Source organism: Giraffa tippelskirchi, chromosome 13, assembly GCF_054371585.1.
Source record: "Giraffa tippelskirchi isolate mGirTip1 chromosome 13, T2T-mGirTip1v1.2.pri, whole genome shotgun sequence".
NCBI lineage: Eukaryota > Metazoa > Chordata > Mammalia > Artiodactyla > Giraffidae > Giraffa > Giraffa tippelskirchi.
In genome coordinates, this window is record NC_137287.1 from 12,212,900 (window position 1) to 12,229,776 (window position 16,877).

Sequence of the window (16,877 nt, forward strand, 5' to 3'; positions counted from 1 at the left end):
GATCTTTACCACCCAGGGATCAAACCGAGGTCTCCTGCATTGCAGGCAGATTCTTTACCATCTCAGCCACCAGGGAGGTGGCTTCCTAAGATTTTTGGTTGTATATTTTTTGGTTGTTGGGAGTTCCCTGGTGGCCTGGTGGTTAGGATTCCAGGCTTTCAGTGCTGCAGCCCAGGTTCAATCCCTGATTGGGGAACCAAGATACTACAAGCCGTGTGGCGTGACCAAGAAAAAAAAATTGTCGTTTCTGAAATCATCTAACCCCTGAAAGACCATTGAATCCATAATCTTACTATCTGCTTCGAGTCAGGGCCTCCCCTTTGTGAGACTTGCCCTTCTTAGATCTGGTTCAGAGGTTGAAGGTGACATTAAGAAGCCATTAGTGCTCAGTGTGTTAAACCTTCTAAATATAACAGACAGGGTAGCTGCCAGCCTTTGACTTTGTAGATTAAAATTCCAATAAAGGGAAGCTAAGGGAAAAACATAATAAATCTTCTAGATTCTTGCAAGTCAGATCTCTGACCAGATCCATCACTCAGTGTGTGGATGACCCTTTTTTTTTTTTTTTGCTTCCTTCTTTCTACTTCTGATGCTGTCCCTCTAGCTACTCCCTTCCAGTTTTGACATTGCTTTCCTCCCTGCCAGAGAGGAGGGGGATAGAGCAACTTGGATCCCAATCAGAGTGGGCCCATTCCTGGGTCTAGTGAGAGGCTGAGAATGAAACAAAGTGGCAGGGTAGGGGCTGCAGCAGGGCACTGGCGGGGTTAATATGGACATGGCGGGGTTAATATGGACGTAGTGGTGCAGAGGTCCAGTCTGGGGGTTCTCTAGAGGCTCAACTCTCAGTGGTTCCTCCCGATTGTAGACCATCAGGACCCAGAGACACATGCAGATCAGTCCCAGGCTTTCGTCTGAAGTCTGATCCCTCATAATCAGAGATGACAGTCGATTGCAGGGCATGGCAAGTGTCAGCTGCGTGGCCCAATGACAGCACTTTACAGGGCTAAGTGGTGGCTTGAGTTGGTCAGCGAAGATGCCTGGTGCTATTTGTGGGTCTCAGTTTACCCTGTAGGGGACCAGGCAGGAGCTGAGGCCTTTTCTTCCCCGTTAATGTTGATTTTATTAGTGAGCAAGACAGGAAAACAGTCCCATTTTGGTTGCTCCCCAAAAAAACATTTAAATGTCTTTTCTTGAAAATTTAATGTTTACCTTTGAGTTCTCTTGGTATTGTACCCACAGCTTCAGAATAAATACCCTCTGGCTTGAAGGCTTCAGCTGGTTTTTGACGCATCTTGTAAGTCAACCCCAGACTCACACCTTCGGAGACATCTTTCCTTCTGATTACTCTGGGAGTCAGGGTAGAGAAAAATCTCTATGATCTATCTTTTAAGGAAAAAAAAAATTTTTTTTTCAAAAACACCACATAGTTGGGTTTGAAGGGCGTTGTGAAGCGAGAGAGACAGTGCCTCTTATTTCCCAAATTAATTGTATTTGGAAGTTAAAGGGGGAAAAAAATGTATGCCATACAGCAAGTACCCACTTTTTTCCCCTTGAGAGGTTTTTCAAGAGTGCCATGAAATCAAACTGTGATGGATATTCAACTTCAAAGAAGGGAAGCTGGGATGGAGTTCAACATGCCTTCAAATGGGTGTGACTGCTTGAAACCCTCTCCGTGTCATTTGGATGGCATGTACATCTCTCCCAGCCCCGTCCCTACCTCTTCCCAGCCGCACTCCGGCTGAGGGTGGCAATGAAGGGCGGTCAGGAGCTCTCTCACCTCACGTGGCTCCTGTATGCATGCTGGAACTTCCTCCCAGGTGCAGCCTTGGCCTTGCTTGCCTTTCTGCCTTGTGCTGGGGAAATCTCAGCCGTTTTCCTGTGCACCAAGGAGGGACCCCTGCCAAGCATCTGGGGTGGAATGAAACCTCCAGGTGTTTGCAGAGGGGTCTCCTCACCCCTTGTGTATGGCCTGGTACTCTTTCAGGGACTCTGTGATTGGGACAGTGAATAAAGAAGGCCAAAATCCTACCCAGGGGCCCGCTAGACTGGACACACGGGCGCTTTGGTGGGAGTGTGTTGCTCAGAGGAATCCACCAGGGGCCAAGTTTGTGATCATTCAGCCCCTCTCCCCACCCCAGGCCCCAGAGAACACAGTGATGATAAATGTTCATCCTTGCACAGCTAGTCTGTGGCATTGCTTCAGTCCTTTTCCTGCATTTGTTGGCGGAAACCCTCTCCACATTTGTTGATGTCGCTCTCACTTGTTCAGCGTGTTCATCTCTTTGCCACCGGTGGAGGATAGCCCACTAGGCTCCTCTGTCCATGGGGATTCCCAGGCAAGAATACTGGAGTAGGTTGCCATTTCCTTCTCCAGGGGATCTTCTTGACCCAGGAATGGAACCTGCATCTGCTGCATTGGCAGGTGGATTCTTTACCACTGAGCCACCTGGAAGCTTTGGTTGAGGGGAGGGTATAAATGCCAGTGGGTTTGAAGTAAGGTGGGGGGATGATTTGTGGACTGCCACGCTATGCACTGTTATCTTTGAGACCGAACAAACTGCAGCCCAGCCTTTGATCAGGTGGAGATAAGGTTGGATTAAGACCTTTTTTTCCTAATACTAGACTCTGACCACCCCGCCCCCCTCCGTTTTCAACAGTGGACTTATTACTCTTGAGCACCTACTGTGTGCCAGGCGGTTTACCTACATCACTTGCTCATCGAGCCCTCGGAACCACCCAGAGAGCCTGCTCTTTACCGACGTGACCGGCCTAGACCGCGGGCCTAGTGGCCTTCCCCAGCCGCGGCGCAGTATTGGAAGCGACAACTGCGGGGAGGGCGCGGGGCGTTGCAGTTCCCGCCGCGCCCGCCCGCCAGGAAGGCGGCCGTGGGGACCTCGGCCCGAGTCGCGGGGGGAGCAGCAACAGCTGTCGATGTCGCACCCGGGGACTGCGCCCCCGCGGGGCCGACCCGGCGCCGGGGCCGAGAGGAGGGGCGGCGAGGGGCGGGGCGCGCGGGGCGGGACGGAGGAGGGGCGGTGGCACCGGCGGCTCGGGCTCTGCGCGCCGAGGAAGTCCTGCTCCGAGAGCTGCGAGCGTCTGGAGCAGGCGCGCTCGGCGCAGTCGGGGAGCGAAGTCCGGAGCCAGGGGCCCCCGTGCCGCCGCCGCCCCCGCCCGCCACCAGTCCAGCCAGGGAGCTCGCGGCGCCGGCGGCAGCCGCCGATGGAGTTCACTTGAGCGGCGAGCCGGCGGGAAAGGCAGGCGCCCGCGACCGGAGCGCGGGCCGGAGCCGAGCCAGCCCCGGGCGCTTGCCGCCCGCCTGCCCGCCCGCGAGCTCCAGCCGGGAGTCGCCGCGGGCCCCGCGCAGCCCTCCCAGCGCCCCGAACCCTGCAGCGCCGCCCGCGCCGCGCGCCGGAGAGATCGGCCCCGAATAAGGACTCCCGGAGCATCTCCTCCAGCGCCGCGGCGGCGGGACCGGGACCGGTCGGCCCGCGGGGCGGCTAGACAGGCGGGAGCGGCAGTCGGGGAGCCCTAGGCGACCGCCGGGGAGAAGCCGCCACCGCCGCCGCGCGCACTCCTCCTCCCTCTCCCTCCTCCCCTCCGCACATGGTCTCCTTTGTCCTGTCGCCGCCGCCGCTGCCTCGCTCTTAGCTCCGCGCGCCGAGGCCGCGGCTTGGGCCGCTTCTCTCCGCCTCGCCCGGGACGCCCCTCGAGTCCCCGCCGGCCCCGCGTGCTGCAGGAGCAGCCGGGAGGCAGCTGGGCGAACGCAGGCCGGGCGCTCCCTCCCGGCCGCCCGCCGACCGCCCGCCTGGCCTCGGCCACGCTGGATGTGCGCGCGGCGCGGGCGCTCGGCCGCCCCGGAGCCACCGCTCGTTGGGATTTGGTTCGCGTGCACCCGCTTGCAGACTTTCGCCGAGAAAGGAGCTGAGACCCGCGCGGACCGAGCCCGGTCGGAGTTGGGCGTTTTCTCTTCGTGTTTGGCTGATTTCCCCCCTGTTCTCTAACGATCCCCCCACCGCGAGCCTTGCTTTGGAACCAAACCATGAACTTGGGGCTGACAGGACCGCTTAACCCTTGGCGACCAGGTAATGCAGCCCTGGAGGCGCGCGGCTCCCTTGCTTGGCGCCCGCGGTCGGAAGGGAGTCGGGGGTCTTTTGTTGCAGCGGCCGGGCAGGGGTGGCAGGGGCGGGCGGGCTCCTTGCGTCTGGCGCGCCCGAGCCCCCCGCCGCCACCCACCCCTCCTCCCTCCTGCCCGGCCGCCCGCCTGCCCTCCCTCCGCGGCTCGGGCGCCCGCCTTTGTACTTTCCACCCCTGGCCCTCCGGGCTCGGGCGGCCGGAGCTGCGCCGTGGTGCCCGGGGACCCGAGCCACCCCGGCGCCACCCGCCCCGAGGGGCTCCGCCTGCCTCCGGCTGGGGCTGGGCCAGCGCCCGCTCGGGCTGGAGACCTAGGCGCTGCGCTGGCCACCGGTTCCCCGGGTAGCTCTTCCCCTCGCCGAGGTCGGGATTCTGCCCGCACGCGGTGCCAAGGGAAACGAAAGGAGATCTGGGCTCGGAATCGCGGCAGTTGGGCAAAGAACTCGCGCTTAAGTTTCGAGGATGTTTCTCTTTTCTTGTTGGAGATCCGCTCCTCGTGCCGGTGCGGGGGCCGTCCCCGAGATCCGAGGCCGAAGGGAATTAAGATGGACCTCGAACCGGAGCGGCCGCGTCCCGCCCGTGTCTACTCTGAAGGCTTTTATTCGTTTTCCTCATTCTCTGTGTTCCTTTCTTAAATCTGTTTGACTAGTTTAACTTTTCTTTAAACAGGTACAGCGTCGAGTCATTTTTCAGTGTTTCTTTTTTTAATCTATTTCCATCCCCCTCCCCCAAATAAAAAGCAGTCAAAAGAGAGCTTTGGGTTTTTTTCTATCATTTTTAGATATAGCGGCTACACGCCCTGGCTCTCCCAAAACCGAGTGAGAGGGATGAAAGCGAAATGGCGAGCGAAATCTAAAGATCTTAAGTATGTAAAGGTGCCCCGTGTTGAGAGAGGAGAGACGCAAAAGCTGTGCTCGCCAGCTACCTCTTGGCTCACCAGGTTTCCATTAGTCGTCCCTGATTAAAAAAAAAAAAAAAAAATCAGGAGAAAGGTCCAGGTAATATAAAGAACTCCAGACTTTTCCCTTAAAAACAAAAAGAAAACTAAGATTAAGATCCAAGAAACCACAAATTTGCACAAATACTTTAGAGCGCAAGTCACATTTGAAAGTTCATGGAGAAAAAAGCAGAGCATTTCCTTGTAGTTCCAGCTTAAGACTTTGGTGGAGAAGCTCTTTTCTGACTTTTCAGGACTGTGGTCCGCCATAGTTGTAACCACCTGGACGGGAGAAAAAGGGCTCCAGTTCATTTATCTGATTCACCGAAGTCCCACCGTCATTTTCTTTGGGGTGTTTTTCCACAGAGGCCTCTCTGAGACTCCCACCCCCACCCCTCCCCAGCTGCAAAAGGGCTTTGTGACATGTATCAGAAAATTAAAGGGCTGGAAAAGCTTTTATTAGAGAACATTACTCCTAAGTCGTTTGGAATATCCTGTCAGACTCATTTCCTTAATAACTTACTGGATGGCATCATAATAATCACATCCTCTAAGTTCGCTTCAGACATAAGAATCACTAAACTGGCTACTTGAGAATATGATGTGGAGCTGACGTGAGGGTAGCAACCCCAAGGAGGGTTTGCAAGCCAGCCAAAGGGCCTCTTCACCTCCAGCTTCTGTCCTGTTTGATCTCTCCCTCCTTCTCTCACACACACACACCCCAAGTGCAAATAAAAGCTGGATCAGGAGCCTTCTCTCCTCACCAGGTGTTTTTTGTATTGATGATACAATACTTTGTTTCTGTGGTGCTTTGGCCCAGTGAGACTCATTTTAATAGGTAGTCCTCAAATCTGCAAAGGTTATTGCATTATGGCAAACTGATTTAATTAACAGCCTCTCCCCTTTTTTCTTTTTAAAAATATCAGCTGTAGTTTAAGCCATGAATTTAACATAGCCATTCTAATTTGACGAGACACTTTTTCATCAAGTAATGGTGAAATGCTCTTTGCTCCAAGTTTTTAGCTGGGAAACTCGTGTTCCTAGAAATCTCACTAAATGTTACAATAGGACAACTGTTTCTGTGATTTTTGCTTTTATACCTCAATATTCTTGATTTGTTTCATGCATAGCTTGTTTTCCCCTCCATGCAGCACTTTTTTGGTGGTTTATTTTTATAAAAAGCTACTATGATAAGCAATTTTATTTAATTTAAAATGGCAGGAAGGCCCTTGGCATATTTTTTATTGATGCAAAATAAAAGGAAGCATCTATCTAGGATTTATTTTATTTTAAACTGCTTATGTATAAGTGTATGTAGTTCAGCACTTGTTTTGCACGTACATTCATTTTTTTCTTGATCTATTAATCTTCAGAACCACCCTTACAGTAGGAAGATTAGAATTAAAATAAAAGAGGAAATAGTCATAGTAACAATATTTTATGTCTTTCTGTATCACTTACATTGAGAACTAGAGCTTGTTTGCTTAAGATATAAGGAATGTCTCATCTTTGTCAACATAGCACAAAAAGACTAAATTGAGTATCTTCTTTGTCCCCAAAAGCCAGCTCCAGAGTCTGAATATATTGTATTTCAGATTCTCCCCCCTTCTATTTCCTATATTTTTTTCTAGATTTATTCACCAGTCTATGCTTTGCTTTGTCAAAACATACATTTCTGTGTGTAAAGTGTGAAAATCAATGATTTCTTACAAGGTTGGGTAGCAAAAATAGCATAAATAAAACCATTATAACTTTAAATGCAGATACATTATCAAATTATTCCATAATGGAGCTGCTTAATTTTTAAGTTTTTTTTTAAATTTTTCTCACTGTAGAAGTACGGTGCTTCTCAAACGTCATAGCATTTTCCTCCAAACCGACTTTATGTTGATTTTCCAGAACATTAGTGTATAATTTAAACTGGCTTTACTCTTGCTGTTTAAACAGGCTTATTTCACTTTCCTGGAGCCGCTGTAATAATTAGCAGACATGATTTCTAGAAAATGGAAAGGAAATAATGTTGACAGCGTATATAGTGTCGGCGTGTTGGGCAGGTCAGCTGGGTTTCATTTCAATACCAAGGTCGTCCTGGTTACCACAGGGGACAAGGACCTCGGGGTCATCAGATAAATCTTTAAAAACGAATTTCAGGGAGTGCTGGACAACACTTTTTAGTGAGGAGAGGCTTAGTGTTAAATAATAGGCATTTCTGGTTTCTGAGAGAAAATTGAAAAACAGGCATGTCTGCAAATGTGAAAAAAAGTAACCGTTTACAAAATAATGATCTGTCAATGAAATTGCAAAATCATTATATGAATGAGCTGAATTGCTTTGTGTATCATCTCATAGAAATATGTTTTGCACAGATAATATGTCTAATAAGGACACATTTTTAAAATCAGATTTTTTTCCCCCTTAGCAAATAGCTGCACTGCAGGTCTGCCTCATATAGTCAACCAGCACCACCTTATGGAGGATTGGGGGAAATAACTGCTTTCCTTTTCAGGCTTTTCAAAAATGGAGTAAATTGATTTAAAATAACAGTAATGATGATAGTGACGACAGTATTCATGACAATGATAACGCTTTTCCCCCCATTCTTGTGTTGCAGGCCTCAGATGCCAGCTCTGAAAAACTCTTCAATACTGTTATTGTAAACAAAGGTAAGAACCCATAAATCTGAGCAGTAGCTTATTTTCCTATTTGTTCTGTTTTCTTTGCCTTGACTGAAAGCAGAAAGAACAATGGTCATCCCTTACCATTCTGGAGCTCCAGTTCATAATTTATATTTTTGCTTGAGACAGAATCTGTGCTTTCGTGATGTATCCCAAAACAGTTTATTGTAAAAGAACACATTGAATTCTTATTTAAATTGATTTGCCTAAGAAGTGACTACGTCTCTATGACTTTCATTTAATGTAGGAAGTGATCATGAAGAATAATCATTCTCAAGATGCCTTAACTTTATTGTTAGTTATCAACTACCCAGCAGTTGGAGAACGATAAATAGCTGGTTTGTACTGCAGACTCTAATAATCAGTACATGTTTAGTATTCACAGGATTATGGTCATAAACCAAGCCTTACTCTGCTGTGGGCTTTCTGTGAAGTTAATAAACGAGCAAGAGGGCAAAATTTAAATACGTGCTATTCCATTAATTTCTTCCAAACTGCAATAGAGACTGAGAGAAGCTAATGATATTGCAGTACATTAAGGGGAAACGTATCTTAAATCACTACCAATAGGTTTCTGGGCAGTTTTCATCGGTTGCAGTATTGTTGGAAATAATGAAATTTAAGGGAATTTCTAATACCAGGTTTTTGCAAAGATATATTCTTTGAAAGGTATAAATTATGTAAACTCTTTGATCCCTTCCTCTTTGCTGTAGAACGTGATGTTTGCATCGTAATTGCTAAATGCAGAATGTATGCTTCCCATCCTGGTCACCTTCTGTGTGACATGGATCACACCAGCTAGCTTGAACAGGGTTGGGCCTTCACGAAGTGATATTTGAAACCATGTCCACATTCTCCAGTGGCCTTGGCTAGTGTTTTTGCTAGCTGGTTAGTCAGACACATTCCAAAGTGCAGTTATTTTGAGCTCCCCGATTATTTTAGGATTCGAACCAACTGCAATTTTAAATAGTACATTATGTTTAGCGTTCCCTGGAGGTGTGCATGCTTATGTGATTGCTGTTACTCCCAGAATTATTGTCATATTGAATTTTATCTTTTTTTATTGCATAATGGAGTATTCTAGTTTTATATTTCATCGTATATTTTGATGGACTGAAAGTTTGTGTAAATTTGTTGTCCATAATGCTAAAAGCCCAATAAAAGAAGGTACGTTGCAGTTCATAGCATACAGGGCTCGTATGGGAAAATGTGCAATTGTTTATTGCTCATTTTGACAAGGGAAGAGGACGGTAGATGGTCATGGGTCCCTGTAAGACAGGAGGAGGAGGACCCTAAGTCGGGCCTGAGGTCCTCAAAAGGAGGTGCTCCGTTTCAGTGACACCCGCCCACCCCCTTCCGCAGGGCCCCTGCGGCCCACGTGACTGTGTCTGTCTTTTGCCAGCTCGCTGGGAAAGCTCTGGAATGTGTGTCCCCTCTCTGGGATCAGCCAGCCCTGGCCTGAGAGTTGGCTCTGGGGCCTGCATTGAGGCCCGGCTGCCCTCAAGGGGCTGAAAGGCGCCCAGGAGGAGGGGTGGGTGGTAAGCAGCCGCGCGTGACCCCTCCTCCCTCTCCCTCCCTCTGCGTCTTCTCTCCTGCTCCCCCCCACCCCACGCCCCCCTGCCCCCTTTCCAATCGAACGTCTCCCACATTCTTATTTTTGTGTACTTACAGAGTGTGATTTGTGGCATCTATTTGGTTGTGAATAGTCTTCCTTCTGACAGGGTGCCTTTCTTCTGAGCTGCTTTTCTGGGGGTGATTTAGTTGCCTTGAAAGGATTAAGGTTTCTTTGTGTACACTAAAATCAACACAGGCTTTCTTATTTTTTTTTCCCCTAAGCTTTGCTTGGGAAACCATACACAAATAAGCATTTTAGTTGATGGCAGATTATTCCTTTGCCCCTTATTTCCATTAAAATGGCCTTTCTTGGCTCCTCCAGAGTTTCTCCTTAACGCCTTATGCTAATTCCTGTTGGTAACATGAATGACAAGAGCCGGAATCAAGGCAAATCCAGGTGGTGCCAAACCGAGGGACTGGCATCCAGCACCCGCCCTCCTCCCTGGAGAGAAAGAGATGAAGCAGGGGGTGGGGCGGGGAGGGAGGGAAGCGTGGGGGCAGTTTTGTTAAGGGGATTAGTATTCACACTGCTAAATATCTGGAAAACAAGTTCCAAAAGACAGGTGCAGGGAGTCTTGCTATGTGCCTGTGGGTTTGGGTCTGTTTTTCACTCGGGGTAGTGGCAGTGTTTACCGGATGGATGGTTGACAAGGCCTTCAAGGAACTGTCGGCTTTCAGGCGCATCAAGTTCAAGTTCTGCAAAACCGGCCTGCCCCGCCCGCAAGTCAGGTCTCCCGACTCTGTCCAGTATTCTTAGCCAAGAGCAATAAAAAGGCGTGTAAGAAAGGGCAAATTTACACCAGGTAACAAACACCGCTGGGAGAATCCTCAAAGCCTGGGCTTATTGAACAGTCGGACAAGAGTGCAGGGGAGCTGCCACGTGTATGCTTTCCCCTCCAGATGTTTAAAGCCACACATCACCTCTCCCTCTCTGGAGCCCCACCGGGCTCCGGCCTTCCAGAAGCGTGGCTTTAAGCTGCCGGTGAGATTATGCTGCTGAGCCCTGCGGCAGGCGGATTTGGTCCATAAAATCTCACTGTGGGAGGGCGGTGCTAATCTCACACGCTGACTGTGGTGGGGGGTTGGTGGGGGCACAGCTTTGATGTTGGGCCCCCTGAGGTCGGGGGAGGTGTAGCTCTGACTGAAGCCGCAGGGGTCATGGCTCAAGTCCCATCAGTCTGTTAGTGAGCTGGAGTAAATCGTTTCGCCTCTTTAGGTCAGACTTTTCAATCATAGTAGAACGGAGTCCTGGGCCAATGTGTCTGGTGGGGATAAGACAATTAGTTGGTGAGGGGGAGGGGCTGAAACAGAGTAGGCACCTCGAAGGTTTTCTGTCCCTCTGCCTCTTTGATCTTGCTCTGATTCTCTCTGTTGTAGAGCCCGTCCGACTTAATAGAGGACTAGTAAGATTTTGGTGTTTAGGTGTTCCAAATCATTACTTCCTTCTGATGCCTTTTATTTCACATTTTGAAAGAAATTAATCAAATGGCACATGCTTGTAGGTACATATGACTTGCTCAGTGAGAACTGAGCTTGTCCAAAGATGTGGGGAGATGAACCTCCAAAGTGCAAGGCTTAGGGTCAGAGACATTTAAAAAAAAAATAGTAACTTTAATCAAGGTCATGGTTGCTGTACTTTATGTGTTCAAATGTTTACACGATGTTCATGTGAATTTTATGAATCCTTTTGTCTTTGACTCAACCATCTGCCAAAGGAAAAATTGATTTTCCCAATGAGACAGAGACACACAGAGAGACTGAGTTCTTGTCCATATTTAGTGGGTTGAACTGCTACAGGAGCAACAGGACGTGTACCCCAAATTATGGACTGTTCATCCCTAAAAGGAGCGAACTTATCAGTCAATTCAGTGTGTCCAGACAGCATTTATTACTTTTCTTTACCTACTCTAAGGGCTTCCCAGGTGGCACAGTGGTGAAGAGTCCTCCTGCCAATGCAGGAGACACAGCAGACGCAGGTTTGATCCCTGGGCTGGGAAGAGCCTCTGGAGGAGGAATAGGCAGCCTGCTCCACTATTCTTGCCTGGAAAATTCCACAGACAGAGGAGCCTGGCGCACTATGGTCCATGAGGTCGCAGAGTCAGACACAACTGAGAACACACTCACACACCTACTCTCGGCTCTACTTCTTGGCGATTTTGCCACTTTGATCTACAGGCAGAAATGCAGAAAGGGAGCACTTAGTAGACATGCCCATCCTGCCACCATCATTAATCTCTGTTAAACTCTGAAGTTGCTTCAAGGTGGAGCTTCCTGGAGGAAAGAAAAGAAGGGAAGCCATGTGTGGAAGGGAGAAAAACAAAACTCAGGTGCTCTCTGGGGCCCTCTGTGTACCTGGTCCTAGCCCTGGGTGGGGGCCGTGGTCTAGGTTGGGGGCAGAGAAAAGGCCCTGAGTTGCCTCTTTTCCAGGATCTGTCCTGCAGCTGAGACAAGTCGGAGATGAGACAGGACCAGGAGGTGTATTTGACCCCATCGCTCTGTGAAAGCTGTGCTTCCGTTGAGTAACTGGGATGGGGATCGATCCAGGAAGGGCGGAGGGCCCTCATTAGTGCTCCCTTCTGCAGTGAGCGAGCACCTCCGTCTACCGAAATGTGGACGGCAGAGGAGCAGCCACCCCACCAGCGTCGTCCGTCAGACTCCCATCTCCCCTGCCCCACGTCAGCCTTGGGACTCAGGTGGGCACTCCTCATGATGAGCACCAGGCGCAACGCTGAAGCCACCTTGATCTCTCTGACCAGGACCGGTTGGCCTTTCTCAGGCCTCACCAGACCTCCTAGTGGACACACTGGTCTCTTCTTGGGGTCGATTTTGTGCTAAAGGGTCTCCATGGGACACAGATGAGGTCAGAGCCTTTAGATTTAGTAGGGCCTTTGGGTATCTTTGACAGTATGGTTTTATCACCAGCGTAGATGGAAAACCAGGCTAAAAAATTGGTTGAGATTTGAGATGAGGTGAGAAAAAAGTTACTGGAGATGCTGCTTGTGAATGAGGTTCAGGAAGTGAGGACCTAATAACATCTTTTCATGGCAATGATCCCACTTCACTCATCAAGTTTACACATGAAGGGGGAATTCCTTGGTTTGGTGACAACTAAAGGTATGAGTTACCACCAAGACTCCTCCCCTCAAATAATTCTGGGCTTTCTGTGTAAGTGAAAACAGTGCAATTGAGTGTGGGATAGCTTTCTTTAAAAAAAAAAAAAGGATGTAGAGTTTAAAATCTAATTACTATAAACATGTGGAGACCATTTTACAATTTCTTGTAGTGTCCTGGGTTTTGTTGTAAGGATAACATGATGTGTAAAGCTCATTCCCCACGTGCAAACGAATAAACTGAGCTCATTTCAGCTTCTATAAATCAGTCGCATTTTTGTACTGTCTTGAATCCTACAGAAGGGAAACTCTGACTGTCAGTCATTCTTTATTTTTCTTCCTCTGGACCTTTTTTTGGAGTTTCAGAGCATTTTCTTGGGTCTTTAGAAGACAGAGATGTCTGATAAGAGGAAAATTAAATACTATTGAAGGGTAATTGGTGCTTGATTGGAGACAAAGGACTTGTGAGTGGTTGGGTTTTCCTTCCTACTCCACACTGCAGAGAACATGCAATCAGCTCCTTTTGTTATGGAAATTGACCTTCCTATAGGAGCCAGACTCTTGCACACGGAATTACGTTGTATAGATTTATTCCTTGAGACTTCTTGAAAATAGACACCTTGTATTCTTCGTGTGAAACCACCAGGAAGGGTCTAAAAATATTCCATGTTGTGGGAAAGTGTTTCCCACTAGATATTTTTCCATCAAGTGGTACCTAAGCTCTCGCTGACCTTGTGCATGAAGATAGTCAGGAATCCTGGGTACATGTTGGATCCTGTTACTGGAATGTCAGCGCCAGGGATGGAAGATATTCCGAGCATTTGAATTGATCTTGCTCAAGTCTTTGGAATAGGACTCTCACAGCAGTGCCACTTTCCCAAATAAAAGGAGACCAGATTCCCAGATCTTGAGCGCCCCTCTGAGCTGGACCGAAGCGTTGTTGTTCCGTCGCTAAGTGGTGTCCGGCTCTTTGCAACCCCATGGACTGCAGCATGTCAGGCTTCCCTGTCCTTCACTATCTCCCTGAGTTTGCTCAAACTCATGTCCATTGAGTTGATGATGCCATCCAACCATCTCATCCTCTGTCACCTCCTCCTCTTCTTGCCCTCAATCTTTCCCAGCATCAGGGTCTTTTCCAGTGAGTTGGCTCTTCACATCAGGTGGCGAAACTATTGGAGCTTCAGCTTCAGTCTTTCCAATGAATATTCAGGGTTGATTTCCTTTAGGATTGACTGGTTTGATCTCCTTGCTGTCCAAGGGACTCTCAAGAGTCTTCTCCAGCACCATAGTTCCAAAGCATCAATTCTTAGGCGCTCAGCCTTCTTTATGGTTCAACTCTCATATGGTACATGACTACTGGAAAAACCAGAGCTTTGACTAGAAGGATCTTTGTCGGCAAAGTGATGTCTCTGCTTTGTAATACGCTGGCTAGCAGAGCAGAGGATAACATTCTTTTAGTCAGATGATTACACACCACTGTTTATTTTTGAGCCCACTGAAAAGCTCTTCCCTTACTTTATTGATTGATCACCGCTGTTCTTGGAAAGACTTTTCTCCATACTTGGCAATATTAGCAAAGACACTTGAATGTTGACCAGCATCAGTTTTCATTCCATTCATATTTAAGTGCTTTGTTTAGGCAGTGATGTCGAATTCGCTTGTCTCAGAAAGGAATCCACACTCATAGTAGACTCTTGGCATAAAAAAAAAAAACATCAAATTCGTTCTGGAGAGTCTTTAATGAGAACCGTTCAGTGACAAAGGGCCTCCTCGCTGGTAACAGCTTTCAAGTGCGTGGGGTCAGCCTGGGCCTGGAGAGTGGCCTACGTGGAGGAAGCCTGTGGCTATCCCATGGCCTCTGGATTATTTCTGGTTTCTGACAACTGCAGAAAAATGTTGTTTTTCTCTGAAAATGTATGTTTATTTAACTAGGTTTCTTTTTGCTTCACAATCTGGATTCCATTCACTCAGTTACCACTCCAATTAACTAACAATTATTTAACATTAACAGTAATTACAGACGCCAGTTAAGCGCCTACAGATGTCAACTGTTAGCTTTGTACCTAATCACTCAATGAAATGGAGAAAGTTCAACAAACATCAATTAGCCAAGCAATTAGTATGAGTTAGGAAAGAGCATGTTATCATGTGTGAGCTGATTCAATTTATTTTATTTTGGCAGTAAAACACACACTGGCGAGCGGGAGTAAGTTCCTCAGATAAGATAAAACTCCATTGTTGTGCAGCTTACATAAGAATTCTTTCCTTGTGCATAAGTCAAATATACTCTTGCCTGGAATTTATTTAGCAAACAAAATTTGTCTCAATTACTCAGAAAGCCCAGCAACGCTCAGTCTCAGGAAGCAACTTGGGTGAATTATGAATCCAGTGAATATGCTGTATAAGGAAATGTCAGAATTTTTCAGTGGAGAAATGATCAATTCCCACTCAAATAATCTCCTCTGTGCCTTTCAAATTTTTACCGGTTTATTCCTGAACCTGTGGTGGAGCGGTTGCAACATGGATTTTATTAATTTCATGGTGCCTGAACTTTTTGCTCAGCTGTCTTTGATGTAGCCTGGGGCAGCCACTGAAGTCTTTAACCTACTTGCCCAGTGTATGCTTTAAAAAAGTAGCAGTGGTTCTCAATTGAAATCAGTTGAGGACCCACTTCATGAATTCACCAAGGGGATTCTGAGTCCAAATTCAGAAATTCTATACCCTCCCCCACCCCCAAGCCAATCCCCATCCATAGACTAGACTTTCATCAATTACCTGGGTGCCTGGACTTACTGGGAAAATGCATTCTAAAGCCTGAGACGGTCCATTAATTAGTGTTTGGCGGTTCATTGTACCTCCAAGTGGAAAACTGGCCATACGTGGCTATGCCTCTGGCTCCTCCCCTAGAAATGCTTTCTTGCCAATTCCTGAAGCCTGAGGGTAGGAGTGGAAGGGGCCAGTCCTTAGTGGGTTGCTCTGTCAGGTCACTGTGGCCATAATGTGCACAATTCTCCATTTGAGCAAATCTCTCAGCATTAACTGAATCCAGGAGTTGAAAAATTAATATTGGGAGTTCCTTGGTGGCCCAGGGGTTAGGATTCTGGGCTTTCCCTGCTGGGGCCCAGGTTCAATCCCTGGTCCCTGGTTGCAAACTGAGATCCTTCAAAGCCACATGGCCAAAAAAAAAAAAATCTGTTCGGTAGAATAGCTTAGGGTGTAGAGCAGCCATGTTCCATGTGCTTTTCTCTTACAAACATTTTACCAGTGCCCAGTAGTCTGCCCAGGAATCCAGCACCCAGTGCACTGGCCTGGTTGTTCTGGAGAGAACAACCCTTCTCCATCACTTAATAGGGTCTCTGTTTATCTGCTTTGGCATGTTATGCTGCAGAGCTTAGGCCAGCGCAAGTCTCATATCAGGTGTCTGCTTGCGGACCAGCCGTGGTTCCCCTTGTCATTATTCTGGTACCCAGGTCAGAGGAGCAGCCCTCAGGATAGTTATCTTGGTAGAAGGGAAAAAACAGAGACAGAATCATAGAGCGTGTCTTCAAGTTTCAGCTTGGTTATGTTGTGTGGTGTTCCCAGCCATCTCACTGGCCAAAACAAGTCCCTAGGACTTTTCCCACGATGCCATGCTAAGGTATTCTGTGTTCCCTGGAAGTTAGTAGGAATTTCCCCTTGACAGTGGAGGGTCGCACCCACATTTTCATCCTCACCCAGGATGCCCACTGCTATCTGAGCAGCTGCTGCCACAAAAGCATCATGGCGACTACATGGCCACTGAGCTCAGCTGTAGACATCTCTGACTTCCTTCCCTTCTAATAAGACATGAATTTCTCCATGTTTCTACTCTCCATGCCCATTCCTGTGCCAGTAATTGGACCAGTTGTTCCTTTTCAGCCAGATTTTATTAGAAGTAACTTGGGATTTTCCAGCAGGGGCATTTCCCTAGCAACTGATGACATAAGCAGGAGGCCCAAATCTGTGCGGAGGTGGGAGGGGCGCCTGTTAATAAGGAGTAATGCCCCGTGGGTGCTCACATCTCTGACCCTTGTAAACCCTGTCTTATAGAGGAGGAGGTTGAGAGCACATCATTGCTTTTTCTAAGAGTCCTTTTGAAGAGGGAAATGTCTCAAGTGTACGTCTTAATAGGCTGATGTGGGAGGTGGTTATATTGGGATGCCTTTAAAAGCCACTTGGAAAACATTTTCCCCCTCTTATCTATCACCTCTCACATCTCTCAGAAGAGTAACACTGAAACCTAATTTTAGCCAGGACTGCATCATTTTCTCATTATCTGTTTACAGCCGGAAAAGGCTTTTTCCATGGACAGCTCCTCTCGCCGAAAGCCGAACTATAGAGTTCCTTTTGTTTTAGATCACTTTTTGATTCTTCTAAGTGTGGATTGTCCAC

The 16,877-nt window shown here is 47.9% G+C and overlaps 1 protein-coding gene across 7 annotated transcripts in view; it reads left to right on the forward strand.

Moving 5' to 3' along the window:
* AUTS2 (activator of transcription and developmental regulator AUTS2) overlaps positions 1–16,877 on the forward strand; it is a 1,212,852-nt gene that overhangs the window by 1,108,316 nt on the left and 87,659 nt on the right. For all 7 annotated transcript variants that reach the window (XM_081558012.1, XM_081558014.1, XM_081558015.1 and 4 more), the window contains exon 6: positions 7,680–7,731. In XM_081558012.1, coding sequence (XP_081414138.1) covers positions 7,680–7,731 — 52 coding nt within the window. The remainder of the gene's footprint in view (positions 1–7,679; positions 7,732–16,877) is intronic.